Raw genomic sequence first — 27,990 nt, forward strand, 5'->3', positions numbered from 1 at the left:
CACCCGCCACTTTGACTATAAGAATGGCTTCCTTGACCATGCCAAGAAGTTACACAGGGAAGAATTTGAAGTTGAGTGCAAATGTCCATGCTGCCGGCAAATCTTCATCAGTCGAGAAGATAAGCAAGTCCACCGATGCGACAAAAAGACTGGCTCTCGGGTTTAGGATCTGCTCTCCTAAATTTCTTTTGGTATATATATATATATATATATATATATATATATATAGACTAGTCGGTGGGGGATGGTAAGTTGGAGCGGTAGTGGATGGTCTTGGGTTTAGGATTGGGTCTCCTAAATTTCTTTTGGGTTATATATATGTTAGGCTAGGCGGTGGTTAGTGGGTTGGTGTCTGTTTGTCTTATCTCACTCCCATTCTCATGTAAATGTAAATCACTTCCAATTCTCTATGAATATGAGATAACTTTTGGTTGCCTTTGCAAGTTTTTTGGTAAATTACACTAAATGAAAGTCATCAACTGTATGAACTGATTCAGACAAAATTTAATATCAGTAACTTGTTTCTGCAGTCATACCACACCAAACAATATCCACAGTCATGTTCCCCTGAATTTTGTTTGTAATTCACTTTAGCCTTACTGCATAATTTTGTTTGTAAGAAAAGCAAATCAAGCAGATACAAAAAATGTAAACTTTGACCATGAAAAATTGAGCAGCCTCCAGAAGTATCAAATTGTCTTTTACAGTTGAACTTGAGTTGATCAGAGTGTTCTGCCTCCACCTCAGTTTCTGGAGCAGTAGCAGAATGTTCTGCCTCCACATCATCAAATAATTCCAATTCTGAGCTTGTGGGTTCTGCCCTCTGAGTCTCTTGCTGCTTTTTTGCCAAGGCAATGCTTTCTGCTATCACCTCAGCGGGAATCTCCTCCTACAGATGGACAGAAGTCAGAATAGAATAACAAACACAAAGTAGAACTGGTTAAGTAGTTGAAGAAAGAGACTCACCTCTTCCTCCACTTCTTTAGTTTTCTCTTAAGGTCCTTCCACGACCCCTTTCTCCTGCTCTACAGCTTCAAAAGCCTCTCTTAACTCCTTATCAGTTCCAGAAGTGGTTGTAGGAGCTGCTGTAGATTATGTGGCCACATATTCCACCACAGTCCTCTTCCTAAGTCTTTTTGACCTAGTAGGAGGAGGGGGAGGACTTTCAACTGCAAAGAACAGAAGATGGAGGGTTAGGATGATTGGAGTGAACAGAACATAATCAAAAAGTTCAAATTCTCGAGTTTTTACCTGAGGTTTCAGGCTGGACAGCATTGTCCAGAGCAGGAGCAGCCTCCTTTCTCTTGTTCCTTCTAGCAAAAGGAGTTGCCTCAACAGCTGGCTGTTCTGCCAAAGACTCATGTTCATCTTCTTCATCCCCAAAAGGAAGTTCCAGGTCTCCAACAGCTATAATAGAAGTGACTGCACAAAAGAAGGGAAAGTTAGAAGACAATCTAGCAAGAAAAAGGTAGAAGGACATGATTCAGGAATTTACCAATCACTTCTCCAACCTGGACAGCCTGACCTCCAATGTTCCTTGTCATAGAAGGATCTGATACAAATTGAGCAGATTGTTAGACATCATCACATAGGCAGAATGGGATAAATACAGACAGAATGGAGGAAAAAGAGGCAGAATTGGGAATCTACCTTCAATAACTTGAGCATTGATATCTTTAATGGTCTGCACCATGAATCCTTTGGCCTCTTCTCCTGCGAAAATGGTCCAAGAATCCCAGCTATCAAAAAGAACTTTTGTGGCAGGGCTTGAGGTAGACAGAACTTTGAACTTGGCTGACCACCAAGCATCAAACTCGGCAGAACTGTAAGAATTGGGCTCCCATGATGGATAGAGAGCACCCGCACTGTTGTTTATCTTGTTCACTGCACACCTGCAATCCTTGTGCACCTCCAAGTCGTCTGAATCTCTCCAGGAGGTGGCCCGGTTGCAGCTTCTGTAGGATTTAAGTGGAATGAGCTGAGGGCAGCCGAGTTGCCTTGCACAGAAGTTGGGGTGGTACACTTCTGCCCCCAAGTGATAGTTGGGAGGCTTCCCTCCTCCAAAGGGCAGGTCCCTTGGTAGTGTCTCGCTCAGGAACTTCTTCCTAAAGTCTATTCTGGCCACTTCTTCTTCTGGTTCCTTCTCGAACAATCTGAATCCAGGCTGGAAACAAGGATAGGTCCTTCTGATCACCACTTGCCACTAAGCTGCAGACCTCTTAGTACAGTGCCTGAAGAACATCAGGTACTCCTCAATTTAGCGCTTGGGCACTTCTGCCGACATCAGAGGAAGAACTAGAACTTGATCTTCAGGCAGAACTATATCTGGGAATCTCAATTCTGGGAAATAGACCTGCAGCCAGATCTGGATCATCCAGAATGCGCCATGAGCAGATAAATTCAGTGGATTCTCCAGGGTGGCAGTGTGCAGGTTCTTGTACAAGTGAGCTAGAACTGTAGGCCCAAGCCCTACATCAGTGTGGTTGTGTAGTGCTTCTGCCAAGTGCTTGTATTCAAGCAGAACTGTTGAGAAGCGATTTGGGAACACAAATTTGTTCAGCCAGTACATAAGGAACAACATGTGTTGTTGATCTTTATCTTTCTCTGTGCTGAAGTTCTTCAGATAATTTGAGAACGAGTAGTTCTGGTTGATTGTGGCCGGCGAGATGGTGAAGGGCTTTGCTAATTTTTCCTGGTTCTTCCTTCTGTGGTAATCACCAATTGCATCCACAAGTCTTCCATGAGGTCTGAACCCAAAAATCTGAGCCATGTCCAGCAGGGTAGGAGTCATAGGGCCCAGGCGGAAGTCAAAAGTGTTGCTGGCAGAATTCCAGAAACACAAAGCAGTAGCCAGAAGATTTTCATCCCTGTTGATGGACTGCTCGGACAGAAGAATTGAATCATAAATTCCTGCCCTTTTCCAGTGTGCTCCATACCTTGGAAGAAGCTTGTCAATCCAGTCTGCCCATTTCACGGAACTGTTTCTCACTTCACTGGATGGGAATGAACGGCTCAGATTCTTGCTAACCCAAGTACGAGAGGCCAGGGCAGAAGAACTCTGAAAACACAGAGGAGCCTCAGCATCTTCTTTGAATAGCTCAGCCATTTCAGCAGGAACAAGGCCAAACCAGTGAGAATTTCATAGAGTTGGCAATGGAAGAAAGGTTAGGGATTCTAGGGCTTAGATTGGAGTGACGGTGAAGTAGTCGATGTTGAGGTAGCGAGTTCGCATTTCAAGTTTCAAAATTTGAGAGAGAGAGAGAGAGAGAGAGAGAGAGAGAGAGAGAACAGACTGATTTTGGTTTTGGAAGAATTCAAATTGGCGCTTTAAATTTCGGCCTCTTATATTAATAAGAATGGCGCGGTTTGTTTGTACTAATTTGCGCACTGTTCGTATCATGCATTCTTGAATTGACTTGACTATAGATTTTTATTTTTATTTTGACAAAAACTTGACTATAGATTATGTACCAAGTTCCCCACCCAAAAAAAAATCTTCACATTTTTTATTTTTGTTTTTCACTCTTCACATTTGGTGACTACTTTTTCACTCTAGGACTTCACATTTTTACTAAAAAGTGATGTGTATTGAAATAAGAGAAACAAATGATGAATGCAAAGAATGAATATAACATAAGTTAAGTTTGAGGAGTTTGCTTATGGGGTTGGCTCTATTTATGTGGGCAGAGATTCGACCGATGAATATTTATGTAAACTCAATTGTTTGTACTTAAAAAAAATTACATTCTTTGAATTTTTAAATTAATTATCTCATGAATTTTTAAGCACACTAACGCACAAACACAACATGTAAAGTTAAACTATTAATGGATGGAGCAGAGCATATGAACTTCACAATGGGCCTGCCCCATTAAAGCATGGTCTTTTTGTTTTTGTTAGCTTCATTAAAGCATGTTCTTAAACTTAAATAATAAAAACATTCAAGTTCACAATAGATGGGCATTGGACTCGACTATTGTTTTTTTTTTTTTTTTTATATATCAAAGACTCAATTATTGTTAAATTATTTTCAGTTCTATTCCCTATTTATTGTTTAACAAGCAGTAATAGTAAAACTTAACAGTGTTAACAGTTCTATTCCCTATTTGATCAAAGACTCAACTTAAATTTTTGACACATGTCCAATCATTTGAAATCAATTAACTAAAACTTAAATTTATTAACCATAACCATCCCTGACTTGGCACGGTCGTCAAAATTGATTGGACTATGTTCATCATGCGAAATAAATATTCCTTCTTTTTTCTTTAAAATTTATTTTAATTACGCAATTATGAAATTAAAACGAGATGATGATCTAGGAAAACGTTCAAATTGGGAAGATATATATATGTAGGAAACACTACTTGTCGTGATAAGGTATTGGAAATTAATCCAAAACCCAAAGTTAATTAGCAAATGATCTCTGTTATATATGTATGCATATGCATGGTCCATGAAAATTCGGAAATAAACCTCTGAAAATGCATCGTGTGTGGTTGTATATGTCAAATTATATATTGAAGCACTTGCAAGAAAAGGAGATCAATTTGTGATGGTCTTGTGGGTCCCCTCCCACCAATAATACAATACAATATAGTATTAGCATGGTTCTTTCCTAGGGCCTAGCTTCCACCCTCTAGCTACAAGACTAGCGATTTTCTATTCTTAGCAGGAGAGAGATCAAATGTCTAGTTTGAGGGTTTTTGTGACTGCATTCCTAATTTTGTTTTTCTTTTTAACTTTAAGGTTTGACTACTCTCAGTGTTTCAATTCAGGGATAAAGGAGAGGAGGGTCTTATTAACCCGGTCGATTCCCACCACATTGGTCGAAAATAGTAAGCAAGTATATGACATTCGATCAGGAAATGAAAAAACAAACAAATTCTGGAACATATGATGAAGTCAAAGCACAGAAGTGAAAAGATTAGCAAAAGGCGGAATGAGTCAAAGCGATCGATCCACGTCATCACTAGCTCACCAGTCATCATAGGAGAGTAAAACTTTCATGTAACATGTGTTCCATACTTTTCGTTGTCTCTATTTCTCATCACAATTTCTCATCACATGATGTGACGAGAATGTGATGAGCGATAAAAGAGAAAAGTGCATTAAACGTGCGATATAGGTAAGTTTCTCTCCATTAGAGGGTGTGTATACCATATATGTTGTAATGTAGGTCCAATATATATAGCTAGCTCCAGTTGAAACACAATCATAATATAATATTATTATATGCAGCTAATCTTACTTGTGCTGAATTAATTGATATAAAGTTTAGCAATACTCGATGTGAGGATGGTGAACTGCAAATAGGGCCTGCCGATCTTCTAGTATTCATTGATTTTGCAGGGGAAGCATACAGAGGAGGTCTTATGAAGATGGGAGGTTGAATGCATGGGGAAGTGGGAGATCGGAGTATGGGAGTGCTGTATGAAGATAGTGGGGATGGCTCTGGAGTTCTCCAATAAATATGAGATGCAGATTTTCTTGGAGATTTTGAGGGTGATGATCTTGAATATGGTAGCAAGCAGGTTGATTTTGATTCTGGAACAAACAGAAACAAAGTAATTATTTGTTAATATCAAATATATACACACACTGAAAGTGTTGACTTTGGAGTTTACAGAGAAGAGAAACATAAAAAATAAAAATTGGTCAGAGTTCACTTGTTGTGGACATCGACATAATTATCTGTTTCATCCAGTATATCTTCCTGGAAGACAGAATAAAAGGAGTAATTAGCTTAATTTTCATAAATGATATAGGGTTTAGGGAAAAAAAAGATAGAAGATCTTAAACTGATGGATCAAATTGATTTTTTCGTAAGTAACTTGGTACCTGTAGCAGTTCGACGATATCTGAGGAGGGGTGGGGTTTTTTTTTTTTTAACTTATACCTTTTTACCAAAAGAAGAAAGAAAAAAAGAAGGGAACTTCGTTATACCCCGATAATTGTAAAACTACCCAATAAAAGCCAGTGAGTGAACTACAAAACAATAAAGAATAATAAGAAATATATTATTGTTTACAATTGAAACACTTATAGAATACAAAAGGGGATTTAAATTATTGATAGGCTAGGTAAAGAATAATAACAAATATAACTTCTCTTTTTATTGGTTACAATTGAAAAGTTGGCACAACCCAATACGGAGGTTTCTTGGTTGTCTTCATAAGAGCCGTAATATTTGGAGCGAAAGACTGTGAAAAGCTCTGACTTTTAACGTCATACACGCCAAAATCATGATGCAGACAACCTCTCAAATAACCACAATAACGATCATGATCATGGTTGAAGTATACGCAATTCGGCCGACATCCTAAAAAATTCGAAGCCAAAACAGATATTGAAAAGTTATCACCCAAAAAGAGAGCAACATCACCCAAGGTTTCTTTCTCAACCCACTCATGCTTATCAAAATCCAATTCATATATTCTAACTTTTTTCGTCACACGATCCTCATCTCCAAAAGCAACATACCTTCGAACCATCCATAATTCTTTATCACTTAAAACCACAAGATATACCTTCTCCTCCATATCATCATGTTGCATGCCCTCTGCAACCAATTGCTTGGATTGAGTAATAATATCAAAAGAAAAAAGTTGACCCCCTCCTTTAACAGCATAAAACTTCTCTTTGACATGAACAACATCTTGAACCATATCCAAGCTTTGACCAATGTATTCCAACCTTGGATCAACGTAAGTCCATGTTGTGTCTTTATTAAGTCTAATGAAAGCTAATTTACATGATCCCTCATAAATGACAACAACAACACAATTGTTGGCATCCAATATTGGATCGGCTGATATTGTAGCCTTGACGACAAATTCGACAATTGTTCTTTCATGGCAAAGATTACCTTTGTCTAGTGGAGGAAGATTGATGAAGGATTCTTTTCTCTTTTTTCTCCCTTTAACCATAAAGGACAGATTTATTAGGGTCACTACCAAATTGAAATTCATACCTATTAACCATCCTTTTGCATAACCACAAAATCGCTTCTTCGGCAATTTAAATTGCAAATCAAGAACATTACCAAACATAACGTTGTACAAATTCCATATATCTTTTTTGGCCGTATGAATCAAAACCATTGGAGAAGGATGCCTTTTAATATCTTTTGCTACACAATACCATGACATACAAACACGACTAAACTGAATATAGTTTGATTGTGTATAGTTTGATTGTAACACTAATCTCAAAATTGAATCCAAAAGTTCCTCAGGCAAATTTGCCCAATCTGAGAAGATTAAAAAGAAAAAAAAAAATCAATTAGAGAGGCTATAGTTACGTAAAATACAGATACAAAATTAATAAGGAGTTTTTATGCACTGAACAAACCAAATAAAAACTATTGAATGCATACTTTTTTTGGTCAATAACTGGAATTCATAAAACCAGAGCGCAAATAAACACGCCAAACGCCAAAAAGGTATTCAACATAAGAGGACTACCAGCAAACAACAAATATATAACAACCCACAATCCAACGATTCAAACCCCAAAAAGGTAGATCCCATCCCTTGTTTATTTTCGTCGTTTATTAGTCAAAAGATAGGAAAGCATACAATTCAAAAACAGTCTAATTAAGGATAAGCATGTAATTAAGCAAAATAACGCATGATTAATTCTGAATGATTTCTATTCCAACCAAAAAAAATATTCTGAATGATTTATATAATTTGATTTACACAAAACATTAGGATATCATAACAACAACTTGCAATATATACCAGAGATTTTATGGTAAAACAGTCTTCAAAATTACAAAAGAAAATTTAATATGCAAACAGAATTGTTTGAATGAGAAAACATACCTGAATCCATAACTCAAAACTCCAACAGAGTAATGATGAATTTTTTACTAGTGTATGAAACTGAAGGGTTTAGGCAATTGCCCTCGTATAACACTGACCTAATGTATACCCCTTATATAGGCAATTGAAAATTATGAGGAAATTAGTGAATAAAGATGAAACCTAATATGGATAGAAATCCGGAAACTTGTGTGAAAATTAAGGAATTAATTACCCATTTATGGTGTGTTTACTAATCAGGAAATTGGAATTAGAATTAGGAATTAAATTCCAATCATGGAGGATTCATGCCGTTTACTTCATATCAAAGAATTAAAAAACACACAAAATCAATTCCTGATTTAGGAGGAATTCAATTGTTGGGTGGAACTGGAAAGTGACATTCTAATTACTAGTGAACTAACCCATTAGGAATCCATCTTTTTTACAATTATAATTATTGGGCAGGAGCTTCTCACCCTTTTTTACACTCAATCAATCCCATTACCAAATTAACATTCAAGGGAAAAACAAAAAACAAAAAACAAAAAACGTATAGAAACCTCTCAGCACAGATAAGAAACCAGTTGGTAGCCTAAGCCAACTATTGTGGGGGGTTCAGCTTTAGGTTGGAACTTCATCACATTTTCAGACAGTAAACCAATCTATTATGGGGTGACAAAGGAGGAATATCGAATACATCAGGAGATGTTAATCTGCCTGCCTATAACGAGTGGACTTTCTTAATAAGGAACAGGGTGGTCCGTCTCTGTAGTAGTATAGTGAGTTAGAAACACCAACAGTTTGCTAGAAAACTGGGGAAAGAAGCTACCCATCATTTTGCTAATAGTATACCGTATACGAAAGAAACACCAACATAACAGTTTGCTACGAAACAGGGGAAATAAGCTACCCATTATTTTTCTGATACTATAAAGACGTTTTATTTCTATACATAGATGTTTTGTCACACAAACAGATCCAAGTGCATTGCAATATTTCTGCTACAATTTGGTTGTTCATTGAGTTAAAAGAACTTGGGTACCGTACAAGTTTTTCATTTTCCTGTGGAATAGCTTTCTATTGAAGACAGATAGATATTCTTGATTGTCATAATTGGTTAGTCAAATTAATTAAATCAGCTTAGTTAAGACCTCATACTTTGAAGTATAACCTAAAAATCATCATCATGTTCTGTTTATTTTTAGTAACAAGTTTTTATGCATAAATTTGTCTCTAAATTAAGGTACTCATATAGCAGCTAACTATTTAATGAACTACAGAAAGCTAGACAATTGTAGAACCAGCACCTTACATTCTGGTCTTTGATCTAACTTTGTTTTCACGATTGAAAGAGTGATCCGGTCATCTTTCATCAGCCCTGAGGACGATCACTATTTTCTGAATACAAATAAGTATGAAGAGAGTTCAAATTTCTTAGTAGTTATCTTTCATGTTCATGACTTTTGCTTTAAGTGACATAAAGCCCCTCTGTGTTAAAAACAGTTGAAGGAGATGGTGCTGGCTCTTTTGAACGAATCTGATTTGATTCTTTCAGATGATATTGTTGAAATGATTGTGGACAAGGTATGGATTTGACTCCACTTGATAATTGCACTTTCCCCATTTTCTGTCTCGATGATCATACTTTCTTATACCAATGTCACAGACATTCATGGAAGCATATAGAAAAGCAGATGGCAGGATTGACGAAGAAGAGTGGAAGGAATACGTAGCAGATAATCCTTCTCTACTGAAAAACATGACTCTTCCATACTTGATGTATGTTGTCCTACATTCTGCAAACCTTGTCTGGTGTTTGGAAATACACAGCTGAGCTGGAGCAAGTCTTGCATTTTTTAGATCATCCCCGTTTCGTCTTGCACCGCAAGCATCTGCATTTAGAATGCAGATTCACTAGCCTTCAAGTTTTTGGTAAAGTTTAGAATTGTCATCTCCTTTTCTGTTTGCAGGTGTGATTTTCCTTGGATTTTAGTTTTGATATTTCCATACGCACTTGCAGGGACATATCTCTAACATTTCCCAGCTTTGTGCTGAACTCTAAAGCATAAAAAATCCGAATTATATACATGAAGCCAGAAATATTGCTGCATGGAATATAGAATATGGAGAAGCATACACTATCCTGTTTGGAAAAGTTTTGCTGACAAAAGATGAAAGAGGATGCTCATCACAGTAAAACAGGCAAAATGTACAGTGTAGATATAGCTTCACTGCTTGAGAGCTTCTACACTGATAGACCACCATGTCGGCACGGAGATTCAAATTCTATATATCTTAGTTGTTCATATTTTGGTTGAATTTCAGTGATTTGTAGGGTCAAAACCAAGATGTTCTCATATGTATAGCATCATAAGTACTGCAAATTCTAGAAAAGTATCATGCTCTTTTCTGTTCTTGTTTTCCATTTTGAACCAGACTCAATCATATACAGTTTATCAACATGTCAAATTACAAGTTACGATCAAAGTTGTTTCAAGTTCGAATTTCCTCATTTTTCTCTTTTCTCGTTAATAAAAAAGAAAAAGAAGCATAAAGTTTAGAGCCGATTGCGAAGCCCAAAAGCCGATCTTCAACCGGCCCAACTTGCCCTTATTCTAAAGTCTAAAAAGATAATTATACTTGATCCGCCAACTTTAGCATATTCTCAACACCTTTAACAAAGTTAATTATTTTATTTTATTCTTTAAAAAAAAATTCAAATTTTTTATTTTATTTTTTCATTCTTGAAAATGACAGTCATGGCTGAGCGCAGTTTTTCTGTTACTATTTCCCTTGTGCCCCCATGTTTCTCTTCTTATATTTTTGACACGTGTTACATGACTTAACAGAAATTTAACACTGTTAACTTTATTTCACATAATAAAATTTATTTAAAAAAGCAAACTCCATTTCCTCGCCTCATCTATTCAGCAAAAACCATGTCTTTGTTTTTGTTGCTCCAGACCAAGTTCATCAGATCCGCCATGGGTTTGTTTATGCCTCCATGGGATGATGGGACCGCAAGTTATATCTAATCTCCACAACCACACCCATTCATCAGACCCGCCATCTCACTATGTCCATTTGCTTCAAGAAACTCTCAAACCCATATAGATAAAGTGCTTCCATGAAAGATTTGTCCCAAGGAAACGTCAATCGAGCACTGCTCTTTTTTTAAAGAGAGGGAGATCGAGAGGGAAGCAGAGAAATCAAAGGGGAGAGAGAGAGAGAGAGAGAGAGAGAGAGAGAGAGAGAGAAGGGGGGCAGAGGTAGAGAAAAGGAGGCTTTGCTGGCGGTGAGAAGGAGATGGGGTTGCTGCCGGCTGGGGGTGGTGGGAGGGAGTTCGCTCTTGGGTCTTCTTTTCCCTTCAATTTTCAGTTTTCATTTTTTAATTTAATTAAACTTAACACTGTTAACTTCGAGTTAAATGGAAGAACAGATGTCAAAAAGTTAGATGGGTAACAGGTGGGCACAGGAGAAATGGTAACAGGAAAACTGCACTCGTCATGGCTGGCCTGGCCCATGCTCAGTGCAAGACCAGCTTGCAGCGGGGGTTGGAAATCCAACTTTCCTACTTTTAATTCCAAAGAATTTTAAAGCTCCATTTCTTTTTCTTTAGGTAAAGGTATAGTTCCTAATTTACCCAGTCCGTTTTAGAAAATCTTAATTTAGCATAATCAACCCATCATTACTCACGTACACGTGGCAACCCCAGATTGGACAACACACGTAATTCAGTATTTTCCCTTTAACTTTTCCCACCACATCCTGTTAACTTGGTCAGTACTCTAAAAGCTGTCGTGTAGCTTCTGAGAATGTTCCTTACGGCAATTAAAATTAATGGAAATAATAAATGCAATCGTCGTCAAAATTCAACCCCTCACCCCTCCACTACGCATATTTCAGGCGGCTACACGCGTCTTCTCTGTCTCTCTCTCTCTCTTTTCTTGTCCATCTCTCCTGTTGTCTTTCAAAATTACAAACCCTAGCTGCTATACGACAAATCTAATCGAGCACCCTTCACTTCTTCGGTTCTTCCTTCTTGGTAAGAATCGAAATCTTTGTTGATAATTTTTTTACTTTTTTTTTTTGGGATTTTTGGCAATGGTCTCAGTGCTGTAACCCAAGCTACTGGGTTTTTGATTTGCCAATTGGTTTCTGGGGGCTCAATTTGTGTTTTTTTATATTCCCAGGTGATGAATTTATAGGGTTTCTGCCTGGGGGGCTTTTTCCCTTTCGTTTTGGAAGGGGAGGGGTATTCAAGTTTGTTCCTTTTGCTGTATAGTTTGTGAATATTGAATCTAGGGTTTGTTTGATCATCTGGGTAGCAATCATGTGGTGAATTTAGGATTCGGAATGGCTGCATTCTTGTAAAGTTGTGAAATTTTCGTAGGGTTTGAAAGTTCTGCATTTGTCTGAAGAGCTTTTGACTTTCTTGCAATTTTTCAAATTAAGAGCAAAATGTCGTCGGCCGGTATTGCTGCTCTTACACCGGCTCATAGTGAGCCCATGTTTTCGCAATCGTGTCTGTCATCAAATGAGTCAATTATGATATTTCTCTCTGTTTCTGGATCAACTACTCCCATGAGTGTTTTGGAATCTGACTCTATTGAGTCAGTTAAGTTTAGGATCCAAACCTATAAAGGGTTTGTTGCTAAGAAGCAGAAGTTAGTTTGTGGAGGTAGGGAACTTGCTAGGAGCGATTCCATACTCCGGGAATACGGGGTCACAGATGGAAATGTTTTACATTTGGTTCTTAGGCTTTCTGACCTTCAGGAGATCAATGTTCGAACTACTTGTGGGAAAGAATTTACTTTCCACGTGGAACGTGGTAAAGATGTTGGGTATGTGAAACAAAAAATCGCAAAGAAGAGTAAAGAGTTTGTTGATCTAGAAGAGCAAGAAGTTGTGTGTGATGGAAAATTACTCGAGGATCAGAGACTTATTGATGACATTTGTAAACATAATGATGCTGTCTTACATTTGTTGATTCGGAAATCTGCAAAAGTTCGGGCCAGACCAGTTGAGAAGAACTTTGAATTGTCTGTTGTGGCATCACATTTGAATGATGGGAAAAGTTATGAAGTTGATGGAGATAATGTGAAGCGACAATATGATGTCGGTGAACAAGACTTTAGGAGAGGTTATGAAGTTGATGAAGAAGTTGTGCCAAGAAAACCTCCTGACAGGGATTTTTTGTTCGAGCCTGTCATTGTTAACCCCAAGATTAAATTACCATCCCTGATTTGGGATATGGTTAATGAAACATCTAACGGATTAGATAGCGGGAGTTATCCAATTAGGTCCATGGAGGGTACAGGAGGAGCGTATTTTATGCTCGACTCAACGGGGCAAAAGTATGTATCTGTTTTTAAGCCAATTGATGAGGAGCCTATGGCTCTAAACAATCCGAGGGGGCTTCCATTGTCACTTGATGGGGAAGGATTGAAAAAGGGAACAAGAGTTGGAGAAGGAGCATTCAGGGAAGTTGCAGCTTACCTTTTGGATCACCCAAAGGGTGGGCATCGCATGCTGTCTGGTAATGCAAAGGGCTTTGCTGGGGTCCCCCCAACATTTATAGTCAAGTGCTTTCATAGTGCATTCAACCATCCCAAGGATGCAATTGTCAAGATTGGGTCCTTGCAGAAGTTCATGGAGAATAATGGAAGTTGTGAGGACATGGGCCCTGCCACTTTCCCAGTTGAGGAAGTCCATAAAATTTCTGTTTTGGATATTAGATTGGCAAATGCGGATAGGCATGCTGGAAATATATTGCTGAGCAAGGAGGGTGAAGGTGGCCAGACTGTGCTGATTCCAATTGATCACGGGTACTGCTTGCCCGAAAGTGTACGTACTGCCTTCGCTTCATTTTTGCTTAACTGAGTAATTTTATGTGTGTTGTTGCTGTGTTTGACATTTATTTTTGTTTCGTTTATGTGTGTTATTTTTGTCGCTGATTTTATTTTTGTTGTTCCTGCAGTTTGAAGATATTACATTTGACTGGCTGTACTGGCCACAAGCGCGCAAGCCTTATGCCGATGAGGTCATTGATTACATAAAATCACTGGATGCAGAGGAGGATATCGCCCTTTTGAAGTTCCATGGATGGGACGTGCCGCCTAAATGTGCTCGAACACTTCGCATTTCAACCATGCTTCTGAAGAAAGGGGTACGGAGGCGGCTCTCTCCCTTTGCCATAGGAAGCATAATGTGCAGGAAGACCTTGAACAAGGAATCCCTCATTGAGGAGATAGTGCAAGAAGCGGAGGATTCTGTGCTTCCCGATTCAAGCGAAGATGCTTTTCTTGAGACTATATCCGAAATCATGGATTGTCACCTTGATGAGATCGCTAGATCACCTTCTTGATGGTAATGCTACTGGATCATGTGGTGAACATAGGTATATAAGTGTATATGTCATGTGATTGACGTACATATGTTTGTATGGCAGGCCGACTAGATCTCCTCTTGCCCATACAAACCTTTACTCTTCCAAGAATTTCATCTTTGTTTTTTCGTTGTAGACCAAAATCCATTTCGTCTTTGTTTTTCCATTGTAGACCAAAGTCCATTCCGTATTTGTTTTTCCATTGTAGACCAAAATCCCTTCTGTTTGACATTGGTCATGATTCATTTCGTGATAATTTCTCATGCTTTTGTAATTGCACCTCAAATTTGTATTGATAATAGAAATTTCATTTGTTAGATTTGGGATGCCTTTTTTTTATTTTCTTTCTAGATACTGCATGTACCTAAAATGTATACAGAGAACCAAATTTTGGTACATGTACAACAACTAAGAGGGCAGTAAATATGTGTGAATTTGTTGGCCTAAAGGTATTACGGAAATACAATCCGATTGATTTTGGGTTTAGTGAGCCATCAGATATTGTGGAATATATGTTGAACTTTCCTCAAAACTAGTAGAGGGAAGGAAGCAGTGTCTCGAATTTCAGTCCTGCTGGAACTTTTTGGCCAGGAAATAATAATTGAATTTCATTTAAGAAACAAAGCCGATGATTCTGCTTGCATGTTGAATAAACTAGAAATTACAGTATTACAAGAACAAAATACAGTAAGGTTGGATATTATTCACACATTAAAAAGCAAACATTGAAACTAATATCTTAAATACAAGGAGTTCAAGGGAATATCAGTTCCCAGTTCCTACGATGAGCTCCCACAATCCACAGAGAAACTGCATGGATGTGTCACTGCGCGGGAATTGTATCCAGAATTAATTAGTTTTGTCTGGCTTCCCGGAGAAAGTGACCATGGTGAGGAGCTGGAACCTGTTATGGTACACCACAAACCAAATCTTCAACAGCCGCACACAAGCAGGGAATTGAGAGCTAGCTGAACTGCAATCCACCTCCAGCCTTGGGTGAGACAGAATGCAAATGAATCTGGGGCAGTAGCGGCTTTATACTCTTTGCTACCACCAAACAGATGCAGTTTCTTGCCACAATGACTCGGGTTAAGGTGGCTTGAAAGGTCAATGGCTTGCACCTAGTCATGGATCTCCAAACGCTTGCAGAGAGTTTGCCCGGCATTTGCGTAAGAATGCGGAGTACACATCCAAAGCCTCCATTACCATGAACTGGTCATATGGTCGATTATCGCTGTCTCTCGGAGTATGTATGAACAAGCATCACCTTTCTTTCTTGCTAGGCTTCTTCAGCGTCTGCTTTGATCTTTTTCTGCAATCAATCAAACAACAAGGCGTAAGAAATGTGCCTACAACGAAAATAGAACACAAAGATAAAGCAACACACATGGAATTTACCTCTTAGCGGGTTTGCCACCGAATCCAATTGCAGTCTTCATCGTTTGCTTTGATCTTGTTCTGAAATCAAGACAAACCAAGATAAAAAACGTGACTACCCCGAAAAAGAATGCAATGATTTTTGTGTGCCACATGCCAGGTAAATTATGAAACTACCTCTTAGTAGGTTTGCCGCTGAAACCAAATACACCCTTCATCAATGAGCTTATGTCCATAGAACGCTCCTGCATGATCTCATCATGATATATTTTGCTCCCGATCTCAGTGATCTGTTCCTCCACTTCTTCCAAAGTTTGGTCCACGTTGAGCTGAACCTCTCCTTTCCTAATGACAGTTACACCGAAGCCATTTGCTTTGGCTTCCCGAAAAACATCCTTGAGGGGAGATAAGAGACGATTCAGATAAATACGTCAAGCATCTCAACAGATCAAGAAAAATTGGACTAAAAACAACTAGATAGAAAGAGCACAATAAACCAGCAGTGAGTAACATATGAAAGTCATAGAGCACCAGATCTTGAGTCTCTTGAATTAAAAGGAAAAACATTACAAGTCACATACGTGGAAAGCAAGAATCAGGTATGTTCCACCTAAGTGGCCTCTCTTGGGATATGATAATTTACTAAGACCATAAATTGCACGGCAGTTTCCAACAACTGCAACTGAAAAATGATGATCTGCTTGAAAACTTAAATTCCGCATTATTTACCTTAGGTGGCTGGGCAACAACAAAGGCATTGCCATTCCCAAACATATCCATCTGTGCCTGGATGATATAACCAAGATTTTTGCAATCATTAGTGTCCTCGAAAGCAATAACATGATACGGCTTTGGTTCCAATTCAAGATCTGCAGCCATCTCCAATGAGTAAAATCCTATCCTTCGTTCTTCATTATCAACTGTGTACAACTCGATGCACTGGGAAATCAAGAGAGAATTAACTATTGGTTGAGTATTTTCTGTATAATCTGGGAAAATATCTAACATAAAACTAAAAATCAAGATGGATGGTTAGAAAACAAATAGTTGGGGATAAGGATGAGATGTTTGAAACCCAGGACCTCCTGGAACTTTTGATGCCGTGTGTTAGAACCAGTAAACTCCAAAAACATAAACTATCAGGAAAAGAACTAACAATGTAAATCAAGCTAAAACAAAATAGCAGAAAAGTCGAAACGCATGTATAGCTTACCAGCACATAAGGAAGATCTAACCACCACAAGTAATCTTCTTTCTTATCTTCTGCATATTCACGGTATTTGCTCACTACAGCTTGTGGGCCAAACAATTCCATCTCTCTTTTAAGCTTGCTGAGTTTCTTTTCCATGAATTTCTTGTTTTTTTCAGGCATTTTGTTCATCAGATCAGCAGCTTCCTGTATTTCTTTTTCTGTGATCCATCGATCCAAACCCTTCCCCATGTCCCTCATTGTGGCTTTAATTTCTGGGTCGGTCTCTGCATTGTAGGATTCCAAAAACCCCTGGGACCATTTTTTTGTGTGTTGCCAAAACTCCTTCCCTGATTTTTTGCCAGCTCTGACAGAACCATCACTCCCTTCTATAACTATCTTTGAATTTCTATTATCCTTCTTATTTGGGTCACCAACTACAGAAGAAGTGGCAATATTCTCATGGGATTGGGATTCTGTTGATTTCTGAAGAATGTTCTGCTCATCTTTTTTCACTGAAATCCCATCATTTCCAGCAAAAATTGCGCTGCGCTGCTCTTGGAAATAATTCAAGAACTCTGGACTCCTTTCTAAAGGGGGACCTTTCCATCGTGGTATAATTTTTTCTGGTGGATCATACAAGCTGATACCCTCTACATGGAAAGCAAAAGTTTTTATTTATTACCCCAAGCACTTTGAAATCAGAAATCTCATGTTTATGCATTCATATTTAAAAAATAAATAAATAAACATCTATATCTGCCTCTATGATGAAAAGTGGATCAATATATATGAGCCTAAGAAAGATTAATTACCAGCACCATAATCAAGATTTTCAATGTTTGAGTGGAGCCACTCGTGCAGTTTCGACAGCTTTTTATTCTCTTTCTCAACTTTCTTCTCAAGACCCTTGAAGAATGCATCCTTATCTTCAGCATCCATCATATAAAACGGATCTTGCCCTCCCAACTCATTTTCTCGGACTTGAAGAACAATTTCCCTGAGACTGTCATCTTTCATCCATTCAAGTTCACTGTCATCTTCTTCATTAGACCCAAGATGTGTCATGTCAGAACTCATACTTGATTGTTGATCTCCCTTTTCTCTTGAAACCATGTAATTATCTCTAAAACCAACTCCAATCTTCTTAGCTATAGGTTCAAATTCATTGAAGTTTTCCTCCATCCAGTTCTCATATTTTACAGATGGCTCTGTAATTGAATCACTGTCATTACTTTCACAATCTAAAGAAACCTGTTGCTTTTGAACATCGTCCCTGATGTATCTTTTCTCAGTTTCATCAGGTTTATCAATCTTCTTATCCTTCAGATCACAATGTTCACATGCATTTTCCATAGATGGAGAATCTGATGCTCTGTCTGGAACTTCAGGTGCAAATATATTATTAACCATGACCGGTCCCTGACTCACATTGTTGCCAGAGTCTTCATTACTTTGTAGCCGTACAAGAGCATCACTTCCTGTGACAGGTTCAAACTGGGGCTCTTCATTAAGCTTTATTTTGTCACGGGTTTTAGATAGGTACTCCCTAGCTTCTTTCACAGACCTTATGACCCTTGGTTTTACTTGGATAGAACTATTTTTGGGCTTGTTGGACTCCCTAAAAGGAGAATCATCTGTTAAGTGTAAATTATGTTCACTGCCTCTTACATCCTGGTTACTGCTTTGCCTATCATCTGAAACTTCTATATGTGGAATACTAGAAGTTGGAATATCCCCATCCTTAGCACAGTCTAACTTTTCAAGAGATGCAGTATCACCACTACCCTTAGTTTGTCTGCAATCTCCATTTAAAGAATTGGTCAGAGTATTTGCTCCCTCTTCTTCATGCTGTTTGGCAACTTCGATTTCATCCAAAATTTCATCTGAAAGTTCATCATTCACAGTGTCATCTGATATTTCATCATTCACAGTCTGAATTTCTTTTCTATCCGTACCAACCAAAGAATGTTCCCTACCCTCGATGTCACGCGCTTGCCTGGCCATATTTCTGATTTCCTGAACTTTATCATCAAAATCAGTATTTTCGGCAACGATCATGGAAGTTGAAGAATCTTGTAAAGCCAGGTTGCCATTTGACAAGTTTTCTCTCATAATAGCCTTCATAAGTTCTTGCTTATCAATGCTAGGCTTTTTAAAGGGACCTAGTGGCAATTCTGAAGATGCTTGAACAACTTCCACGCTGCCCTTCTCTAACATCTCTTTCTCCTTTCTTGATTTTATCTTTCTCCTCATCATTTCCTTCTCCAACTCTGAGTATCGTTCTTCTTTATTTCCAAAAGTGAATAACTTCTTCAATGCCCACAATGCAATGAAACCATACAACACCAGTCTCCCAAATCTAGATATCTTCGGCAAGAACTCTGGTCGAAAACTAAAACCCTGAATTGCCTTCATAAAACCCGAGTCCTCACCCTCAACAACAAACTTGGCTACCGAACTATTCCTTGGAATCACATTTTTCCCACTCTCCATCTCTCTAGCCAAACTCTCTGCTTGCAAAATTTTCAAGTTCACCTCTGCCGAGTCCTCCAATTCCAGTCTCTCAACTCGGCTTCTTCTCAAGATTTCATCCTCATTAACCGAAACCACTTTCACATTACCATCAGAATCTTGATTAACTGTAAAAATATGACCAGAACCAATACCCCAATACTCGGTATCTCTCTTATACTGCTCCATCCAACTATCCAATTTACTCAACAAAACAGAATCACCAAGGCTTTTTGCATTTGGTTCTTTTACATTACTCGTTTCAGCTACACTACTATCACCAGCAACAACCTCATTACTAAATTCACTCTCTTTCACACTATCACAGTTCACTTTCTCTAAGGGACTCTCGGTATCATCAAAATTATTATTCAAAAACTGAAAATCAAAACTTGGGTTTAAAGGAACGGAAATCTGGTTCACCTTTTGCTCGTCAATAAGCTTCTTCCTCAGCGAATTTCTGCGGCTCATGGGTCGACCAAAGTGTGCTAAAGCTCGAAATTTTGTGCTATGACATGAGAGTAAATAGATCGAAAATGATGGGTTTTTGTGTAACCCGAAGCTGGGAATGTTGTATCTACATGGATTTTTCTTGTTCCAAGAATTGGCGGGAAAATTGGTAGGGAAAGGTGAATTTAGAGAGAGAATTTTGCGGTTGGTTGGGGTTGAAGAATAAAAAACCTCCATGGATGAAGATAGAGAGGAGGCTACATAGAGCAACTCTCATTCAGAGCTTTGCGGAGATTTTGGGGAGGTTTTTGAGTATTTTACTCGTCGGTAGTTGATAATATATAATCTACCTGTCGTTCCAAGGAGAACGACACTACAAAATAAGTCGTTCTAATTACAAAATCTTCATTCAACTACACCCCTAAGATTGATGGTGTTTTGATAAATCTAGTTCTAGTAATCCAATCCAATTGTTTGTATTTGCACACCGCTTTAACTTAATGTGTACCACATCACCACTTTTGTCCATACTTGACACGTATTAGTTAGCGTTGTTTTTTCCGGTTCTATAAATTGAGCAACGACACTAAATTTTATATTTTTAAATTTATTTTCGGCAACTTTACTTTATACTAGCCTCTCTGCACGCGCTTCTGCGCCTGCGAGAGGCTTTTTTTTAAAAAAAATTAAATTTTATTTTAGAATTAAAAAAGATAATGGGTATTTGTTTTCCATAAAAATAGGATTCATTATCCGATTTTTCTTTTAATTTTAATTTTTTAAAATATGAAAAAATGTGAATTTACCATATTATCCTCATTTAATTAATAATCTCAATTCTTAATGTTTGTATTAACCAAGGGCATTTATGGTATTTTGAATGTTTCACCATTCTCTGCCTTTTGCTTTATATATATTGATATTAGCAAATTTTAATATATATATATAACTTAAAGAATTCGATATTAGCAAATTTGGTGTGTATGATTGCAGGTGTAGACTCAATAAAAAGGTATGTTGTAGAAAAAGAAAAAAATAAACTAATAGAATAATAAAAGAAAGATAAAAGGTGGATTTTAGTTGACCATACAATAGGAAAGTAGAGAGTAATAATTTTCTTTATTACTGACATGGAGTAATATACACAAAGATTTACATTCCCGATTTACTACAAATATTTATCTCAAATCACATGCAATCGAGTAATTTTTGAGTGTTCCCGGTACACCACGTGGTTGGTGTACCATCCAATAGACGGAAGACATATGGAATATGTCCAATACAGTCCGCCACATGTCATAAGAAGAAATGCAGTAAATTGGATAACAATTCCACATGTTCTATGTTTATTGGATGGTACACCAGACAGGTGTACCTGGAACATTTAAAAATTTCTCCATGCAATCACATCCGATCATGTCATTTATTATTCTTTTAAGGTTACCCTAAACTTCATCCCATATATATATATATATATATAGGTTACGCCGAAACCCCAAATCGTAAACCTTTGATCCCATCCCACCACCCTATAAACATTCAACCTCTCAAGTTTTAGACCTCCAAACAAAGAAGCAAACCATGGCATCATCAACACTCATATTCTCCCTCATTGCCCTAATTTTAATCATCACCACCATCCCTCACTCCATGTCTTCTCCTGTCCAAGGCTTCGCTGCACGTCTCATCCACCGCGACTCCCCCGAATCCCCGCTCTACAACCCCGCGGCCACACGTGCTCATCTTGCGCAATCAGCTCGCCGCAGAACCATAGCCCGACAAAACTACTTCAACCGCCTTATGTCGTCCGGCAACAAATGGGGCAGCAGCCTCATCAGTGCAACCCTTGACCAGGCCCACGGAGACTTCATCATGCAGTACAAAATCGGCACCCCGAGGGTGGACACCTTCGGCATCTTCGACACAGGCAGCTCCTTGATCTGGATGCAGTGCGAGCCCTGCCAGAAATGCTACATGCAAACCATACCAATATACGATCCTGCAAAGTCTGAAAGCTACCAAAAGGTCAAGTGCGGCTCTGTCGAATGCAGCACAACTGCATACACCTCATGCGCTGAAGATGGTGAATGCAAGTACAGGATAAAGTATCAAGACGGATCATTAACAGAAGGAGATATCGCCACAGAAACCCTAATGCTTGAAGACGACGGGTTAAGCGGCAACGTCAACTTATCGAACATGGTAATTGGATGCGGCCACTACAATCTAGACACCGTGGAAGACTATAGCCCAGGAGTTGTAGGTCTCAACAGAGAACCTTCTTCCCTGGTCGGGCAGATTGGGTTTCGCCACGTGTCGTATTGCATCCCATCGGAGGACAAAGGCAACCGGAGCTCTGTGAAAATCGGCCTCCCGGCGGTGATCACTGAGGAGAACACTCAAACACCTATGCTGAGCGGCAAAGGTGGCTTGTACTATCTGAGTCTAGAAGGCATCAGCGTCGACGGCGCCAGGCTCAACATTCCGAGGTCGGTTTTTGACATGACGCCGGAGGGAGACGGAGGCGTGATCATGGATTCCGGCACGTCTTTTACTTTGATTGCACCGGAGGGTTTTGGTGCAGTGAAGCAAGCGGTGCTGGATGCTTTGTCGGAATTCAAGCCGGTAGAAGATTCGGATAAGCTCTATCCGTTTTGCTACAATGATGGTAGGTTTAAACTAGAGACGACGCCGGAAATCGTGTTCCATTTCACGAGGCTGGATTTTCCTCTGGCCGCGGGAAACACTTGGATCAGGAATTCTCAGGGACACTTCTGCTTGGCCATAAGAGAGAGTGTTGGAAATTTTAATATCTTTGGGTTGTACCAGCACAGGAACGCTAATGTTGGGTTTGACTTCAACAACAACATTGTGTCCTTGAAGTATACTGACTGCCAATAAAATCAATAGGACAGTCTAGTGTTAGGAGCTCTTATTATTATTATTTTTTTTAAAATTTATTTTGATGATACAAGCGAGATATATTTGAGGGAGGGGGGAAATCGAACCAGGTTATCTTTGGGTTTGCGTAGTTATGATGTTTTGCCTTCTTCTCTTGAGTATATTTTGGATGATGATAGCTTAAGTTGGGCTTTGCCTCGAAGTGTTCTTTGTTAGTTTTTCTTTGCTTATGGGCTTTGCTCCGCCATGTAACAAAAAAGAGAAAAATAATGAGTACTCTTAATCACTTGAGTTGCAAAGCCCCTTTCAATGAGATTTTGTGTTGGCTATTATCCTATGATTTCAAATTTTCAGTCTGAATAACCAGAACAATAATATCTTGTATTTCAACTTAAAAGGCTTTGCTATAATACTTGGTTGCAATTGCAAACTTTTGCCTAAAACAGCTTTGCTTTGATATAATTACGAAATACATGTATAAAATATGGGCTTTTTCATGTACTTGATACTTCAATATAAAAAATATTCTCAATATTCTTTATATATAAGGTACTCATATTTCGGACTCGATTAGTTTACAAGATTGAATGGCCAATTCTCCTCCGGACCCTCGATTTTTTTATGGTCACTTTTCGGGACTGAAGAATCCTTTGTGGTTTGTAGGTGATGAGGTTAAATTTTCACAGAAAAAAAAAAATCAAACTGAAACCTTACAACAGAAAATACATATATATTTCAGGTTCCTTCTTTGCAGCCATCAACACAGCAGAAGTTTGGCTTTCTTGGTAGATTATTGCAACATGCACAAGTCCTTTTGCCAACCTGGTCTGAGCCGCTACTGCACAGTACCATCATCTTCTGATGATGGTGTGGATCAAAGAGAAGATACTGATGATGGATCGCATCAAACGGTTGTTTGGGCTATGAGATCATTGGCAACCACCACATGTTACAACAGTGCAAGCATTCATCATCAACGGCCATGATGGAAACCACCATGGATGCAAGATCGAGTGGTTGTTTGTCTCTGATCCGGTTGAGGGCTGGAGACTTGAAGATTTCATATCTTATCTTCACTCGTCTCCAACTCATATCAAACAAAGATGGAGCATTCTTTTCTATGATTTTCATTGTTTAGGTTTCATTTGATTCAAAATTGAGCTTTGTAATTACAAATAAAAGTCAAGCAATGCCAAAGACAAGTAAAGGAGTAATTTCCTGTTGAGTAATGTATATTCTGGAATAAAAGTTTACTGTTTTTATATGTATTTGACAATGATAAATATTTGAAGAATTTACCAAGTAAAGAAACCGATACCCCAGGACCCCACTGCTTTATCACTCAATTTAAACCGCAAATGATACGTTGTACTTCACAAACTTTAGCCCCTGAGAATGGGTAAAAACACTTGTCAAGGTTGAGGGGGCAGAGGCTTAGCTTAAAATTTAGGCCCTGAAGACAAAGGCTTAGTTTAAAACTTAGGATCTAAAGAGAACTGCCTGCCAAGATTCGTATCCGTATAATTTTCCCTTAGTTTTTCCTTTACAAGATTGAGGACCTACCTCTCTGTCTCAGCCACTGCTTTATAACTCAAGTTAAACCGCAATGGCATGAAGCCTTGCTTTTATGTTATGTCATTGAGCAGAGTTTTTGTTAGAAATTATAGGCAACCATTCTGTTGGTTAATCTTATGCTAATCGTAGATTGTAACTAAAACCCCATCAATGACAGAAGTTTCGTATTTCAGCTAAGACTAAGAGTATATCTGGAAGCATAACAGACCATGTATAGAAACTAAAGCTTCCAGCATTGAAACATTTTAAATCAATGAAAGAATCCGTTAACATCTGCATTCACTAGTAACATTAAGATAATGTTTAGCACACAGATGAGATAAAAAGATATCCAACCAGGCTAACTACATAGAGGTATGCAGGTACCACCTTCTGGGTTCTGCTGTTCCTTCCATATCCGTCCTGTGACTCGCAGCTTCAGCTCTTTCCTATCCCCTCCAGAGAAGAAAAGTGCCATGTTGCGCTGTATTATGAGGCCATCATGGCTGTCTCTAACCTTCTTGTGGCTATCCCTTATGCTTCTGGGGTTGCCCTCCCAAATGAGCTTTCGGCCATTTCCTCCAACCTCCAGGCTGTAGGTGTAGTTCCGAGCTTCTGTTTCATCACCCATGAACCGGAGAAATGCCATGTAAACAGGACCCATACCAAGCTGGAATGCTTCAAAATGGAGACAAAAGTACTGACCAAAACAGTGGAAGACCTATCAAGGTTGAAAAATAAGACAATTACTTTGCTATCATAAAGATCAAAGCATAAATCTTGAATCTGCAACATAGTCATAATTCATCTAGTCTCAAATATTGATATCAACAGTCCCATGATTGCCATAGTCCCATCTTAATAGAGAAAGTTGAACCAGTAAGCTAAAGTGAGAATATTTTCAACGGTTAATAATGCAATTCCTGCGGTAACTTAACACTAATGCCCCCATATTGAGAACTCAGGGTTTCTTGATTTATGCAACCTCTACCTAATAACGGATCAGCCAGCTCAAGTCAAAATCTAGTGTAAGCCAACTAAGCATTAATAAGGTTTCTATTCATCAAATTCTACCTTGTCAACTTTTCATTTACAGTCGCAAGTTTTAACAGCCAATGAAATACATATATACTTACAGTTAGCATCCACGTGGCATTTTCTACTTCACGAGGATTAGACTTGACATAGCGATGGTTAAAAGTGCATCCAGAATGCATGTCCACCTTGTGATCATCCCGTAGATGAGTAACAAGGAATGGAATATCCCCAACAGCAGAGCAATCGGATCCAGCATATGGACAGTTGTATGGCCTGAAGTTGCAGACAGCCTCGTGTTTAAGTTTACTGTAATAGGGGAAGATCTCTGGGCAACCAAGAGAGCAGTACTTGCAAGGCAGTTCAAGAGATTCAGCAACCTTTTCCAGTGCTAGGCACCTTATGTCACCAAGCTCTTGTCTACAAGTTGGGCACCGGTTATGGACCCTTGTTTTACAGGTGGAGCAAAGGGTATGCCCATTGTGACACTGCAGAAACAAAAAATTTAGATTTATAAGCCATAAAGGTCAACCAATCAAAAATGAATTTTACAACCAGCTAAATATTAGAACATTGCCCATGCTTAGCCATCCCAAATAAATCTAAGGGTAGTGATTCATTGAGCATCCCTTGATTTCAATAAGCACAATATCCAAGATACAAGGTTTATCATTCAAACTAAAGGAAGACGCATCTAGAACTCAGAAAACTCACATCTTCAAACACATGTCACAACACTTAAAATGAAACACATATGATGGTTTACACCTTCAAAAAAAATGTCATGTGAACCTATATAGCCGTGAGAGCTGTGACAGTACATGGAGAGAGAGAGAGAGTACATAGGTCTCTACTCCATACGAATTAAAAGCACTCCACAAATTCAAACAAACAACTGATAACTTTCATCTGGAACAGCACTAAAAGGATTTTTGAATAAATAATATGAACTCGGAGCACCCAAATTTCAAACCAAATATTCCAGAAATAAAGCATCTTAAAGACCTCTAACCATTCTTGGCCACCTGGTAATACCCTTCACTTCACAAACCAAGTGGTAAACATGTTCTGAACAACATATTCACCAACCCCAGGTATTCCCTTGGCCACCTGGTAATACTTAATCTCTTCATCTAAATTACCAAAGCTCCTAATTGTTAGTATTCCCTTTCCAAACCAAGTGATACATATCCTCAACTATATGCTCACCAAGCCCAGGTATCCCAACACATAGACACGATGTTTCAATGAAATTTGTTGACTTTTGTACTCTATGCTTCCCGTTACTATGAACTCCAGAAACACACTTCAATTGAACTAAATATTCAAAACCTTTGATGCTGATCATTTTATCACAAAACAAAGTCAAACCAAACTAGAGCATTGTTGTAGATTGTTGTTTGGCTAAACAAATTATAGGATTCCAATTACAAGGGTCAACTCTGCTTTATAACAAATATCAGAAACTAATAGTATCTTCTACCCTATATTCCCTCACTCTCCAATCCAAAAAACTTACAAACCTAAACCCCAGAAATAAAATCTCCCCATAGAACAAATAATCAATTTAATACAACCTTCCAGCCTTAACCCCAAACCAAGCCAGTTCAACTGCACCACAAAAATTCAAAATCTTCAAAAATCAGCCACTCACAAATAAAAATATACCTACCCATTGCAAGAAAATTGAACAAATCAAGAGAGGCAAAAGCAGAAAATAACCCATTGAGCAAAATGCAAATAAAGGCGAACCTGATGGATTGGAGGGTACATTGAATTGGTGCAAACAGGGCATTCAAGAAGTTCATGGACACTGGTGGTGCCGGGAATGTTAATGCTATTGTTGTGAGGTTTTGGAACTGAAACAAAGTGGTGAGGACGGCCATGGATCTCATCCTCGTCCATCAAATCCAAAGATGTCACACTTTCAATGCCATCTGATTCCATTCATACAGGGGAAACCAAAACCCCCAAAAAGAATTTGGAAGGCAAAAAAGAAATCAAAATTTGGGCAATGTATATGATATGATTGCTACTGTACAAAGCGGAAGATGACGAAAGAAGAGAAAGAAATATCAAATCTTTCGATTCTTGACAGATGGGTATGATCCGTCAATACGCAATTCTACAAAATTCAACAAAGAATTGGTAGGAAAACGGGAAATTTTCGATTGCAATGTGTATAATAAGAAACAAAAAAATATTTTTCCTCAAAAGGGGTGCTTTTTCTTCGTTGGTTTTACAGATAGAGAGAGAGAGAGAGAAAGAGATGGGTCACCGTCCAGATAACATCAACCGTCTGATTAACATCAGACGGGTTTCATGTTCTGAAGAAAAGATTCAGTTAAGGGCTTTTCCATGGCAATTTGATTGGTTAATAGAAGAGTGGGGAATGTCGGTAAATTAGGGTTTTTTTTTTTTAACTTTTTATTTTGGTTATTAGCTGTGTTTTGTTACTGTGTAATTATTGGGCTTTGTTTCTTTTAACCAATTTTCTTTGTGAGTTGGGGGAGAGAGAATGAGATGCCTCTCTGCTGTATGTGGTGCACATTATTGTTTTTTTTTTTTTTTAATAACCAATTATGATGAGGGGGTATGCTTACCATTTGTCCTAAGATGGGTCCCCATTTTATTCTTTTGCCAAATGTGGGTCCTATTTTATCCTCACAAAACTTGCTACTTATCTGAGGCATTTTTATTATAAATTTATAGGTGGGTTTTGGTATGATCAGATTGTTTTGTGATGACATGAGGTTAGGAAGATATAGATT

General features: G+C 38.4%; 6 protein-coding genes across 8 annotated transcripts; 3 read left to right on the forward strand and 3 right to left on the reverse strand.

The window, feature by feature from the left end:
- Nucleotides 1-6,122: 6,122 nt before the first annotated feature.
- On the reverse strand, nucleotides 6,123-6,929 carry LOC110757623 (putative F-box protein At5g60060). Its single transcript, XM_021959304.1, has one exon. It carries the CDS (start codon nucleotides 6,927-6,929, stop codon nucleotides 6,123-6,125), a length of 807 nt encoding a protein of 268 aa, XP_021814996.1.
- A 2,389-nt stretch (nucleotides 6,930-9,318) lies between these two features.
- On the forward strand, nucleotides 9,319-10,071 carry LOC110757603 (calcineurin B-like protein 7). Its single transcript, XM_088247720.1, has 3 exons — nucleotides 9,319-9,395; nucleotides 9,478-9,590; nucleotides 9,832-10,071. Exons 1-3 carry the CDS (start codon nucleotides 9,324-9,326, stop codon nucleotides 9,878-9,880), a joined length of 234 nt encoding a protein of 77 aa, XP_088103846.1. The 5' UTR covers nucleotides 9,319-9,323; the 3' UTR covers nucleotides 9,881-10,071.
- A 1,540-nt stretch (nucleotides 10,072-11,611) lies between these two features.
- Nucleotides 11,612-14,518, forward strand: LOC110757670 (phosphatidylinositol 4-kinase gamma 4). Of its 3 annotated transcripts, none has more exons than XM_021959368.2 (3): nucleotides 11,612-13,658; nucleotides 13,792-14,180; nucleotides 14,263-14,518. In XM_021959368.2, exons 1-2 carry the CDS (start codon nucleotides 12,273-12,275, stop codon nucleotides 14,176-14,178), a joined length of 1,773 nt encoding a protein of 590 aa, XP_021815060.1. In that variant the 5' UTR covers nucleotides 11,612-12,272; the 3' UTR covers nucleotides 14,179-14,180; nucleotides 14,263-14,518. The 3 variants fall into 3 exon arrangements, with proteins under 3 accessions (XP_021815060.1, XP_021815059.1, XP_021815058.1); XM_021959367.2 differs by having other exon boundaries at nucleotides 11,613-11,856; nucleotides 12,005-13,658; nucleotides 13,792-14,518; XM_021959366.2 differs by having other exon boundaries at nucleotides 11,613-13,658; nucleotides 13,792-14,518.
- A 261-nt stretch (nucleotides 14,519-14,779) lies between these two features.
- Nucleotides 14,780-20,025, reverse strand: LOC110757669 (uncharacterized). The gene is made up of 6 exons (XM_021959365.2): nucleotides 17,581-20,025; nucleotides 16,790-17,418; nucleotides 16,306-16,515; nucleotides 15,754-15,971; nucleotides 15,598-15,657; nucleotides 14,780-15,511 (listed from the first exon to the last, which is right to left on the reverse strand). The coding sequence occupies exons 1-6, from the start codon at nucleotides 19,964-19,966 to the stop codon at nucleotides 15,463-15,465; spliced, it is 3,552 nt and encodes a 1,183-aa protein (XP_021815057.1). The 5' UTR covers nucleotides 19,967-20,025; the 3' UTR covers nucleotides 14,780-15,462.
- Nucleotides 20,026-21,310: 1,285 nt separating this feature from the next.
- On the forward strand, nucleotides 21,311-22,630 carry LOC110757624 (aspartic proteinase CDR1-like). The gene has a single exon (XM_021959305.1). The coding sequence runs from the start codon at nucleotides 21,311-21,313 to the stop codon at nucleotides 22,628-22,630; it is 1,320 nt and encodes a 439-aa protein (XP_021814997.1).
- Nucleotides 22,631-23,864: 1,234 nt separating this feature from the next.
- LOC110757676 (Protein with RING/U-box and TRAF-like domain) lies at nucleotides 23,865-27,509 on the reverse strand. Its single transcript, XM_021959373.2, has 4 exons — nucleotides 26,972-27,509; nucleotides 25,321-25,707; nucleotides 24,575-24,905; nucleotides 23,865-24,019 (listed from the first exon to the last, which is right to left on the reverse strand). The coding sequence occupies exons 1-4, from the start codon at nucleotides 27,164-27,166 to the stop codon at nucleotides 23,973-23,975; spliced, it is 960 nt and encodes a 319-aa protein (XP_021815065.1). The 5' UTR covers nucleotides 27,167-27,509; the 3' UTR covers nucleotides 23,865-23,972.
- Nucleotides 27,510-27,990: the final 481 nt, after the last annotated feature.

Source organism: Prunus avium, chromosome 2, assembly GCF_965620075.1.
Source record: "Prunus avium chromosome 2, drPruAviu1.hap1.1, whole genome shotgun sequence".
Taxonomy (NCBI): Eukaryota; Viridiplantae; Streptophyta; class Magnoliopsida; order Rosales; family Rosaceae; genus Prunus; species Prunus avium.

Bases quoted from the DNA above. Each gene is read 5' to 3' on its own strand.
- LOC110757623 (XM_021959304.1), bottom strand. From the start codon at position 6,929: ATGGTTAAAGGGAGAAAAAAGAGAAAAGAATCCTTCATCAATCTTCCT.
- LOC110757669 (XM_021959365.2), bottom strand. From the start codon at position 19,966: ATGGAGGTTTTTTATTCTTCAACCCCAACCAACCGCAAAATTCTCTCT. The intron at 17,419-17,580 runs GTAATTAATCTT...CTTTCCATGTAG, and splicing joins AAATCTTGATTATGGTGCTG to AGGGTATCAGCTTGTATGAT. The intron at 15,972-16,305 runs GTAAATAATGCG...TCTCCCCTCAAG, and splicing joins TTGTTGCCCAGCCACCTAAG to GATGTTTTTCGGGAAGCCAA.
- LOC110757670 (XM_021959368.2), top strand. From the start codon at position 12,273: ATGTCGTCGGCCGGTATTGCTGCTCTTACACCGGCTCATAGTGAGCCC. The intron at 13,659-13,791 runs GTACGTACTGCC...TTGTTCCTGCAG, and splicing joins GGTACTGCTTGCCCGAAAGT to TTTGAAGATATTACATTTGA.
- LOC110757624 (XM_021959305.1), top strand. From the start codon at position 21,311: ATGGCATCATCAACACTCATATTCTCCCTCATTGCCCTAATTTTAATC.
- LOC110757603 (XM_088247720.1), top strand. From the start codon at position 9,324: ATGGTGCTGGCTCTTTTGAACGAATCTGATTTGATTCTTTCAGATGAT. The intron at 9,396-9,477 runs GTATGGATTTGA...CCAATGTCACAG, and splicing joins TTGAAATGATTGTGGACAAG to ACATTCATGGAAGCATATAG. The intron at 9,591-9,831 runs GTATGTTGTCCT...ACGCACTTGCAG, and splicing joins ATGACTCTTCCATACTTGAT to GGACATATCTCTAACATTTC.
- LOC110757676 (XM_021959373.2), bottom strand. From the start codon at position 27,166: ATGGAATCAGATGGCATTGAAAGTGTGACATCTTTGGATTTGATGGAC. The intron at 25,708-26,971 runs GTTCGCCTTTAT...TTGTTTCTGCAG, and splicing joins TGTACCCTCCAATCCATCAG to TGTCACAATGGGCATACCCT. The intron at 24,020-24,574 runs GTGGTACCTGCA...ACCCATTCTCAG, and splicing joins GGAACAGCAGAACCCAGAAG to GGGCTAAAGTTTGTGAAGTA.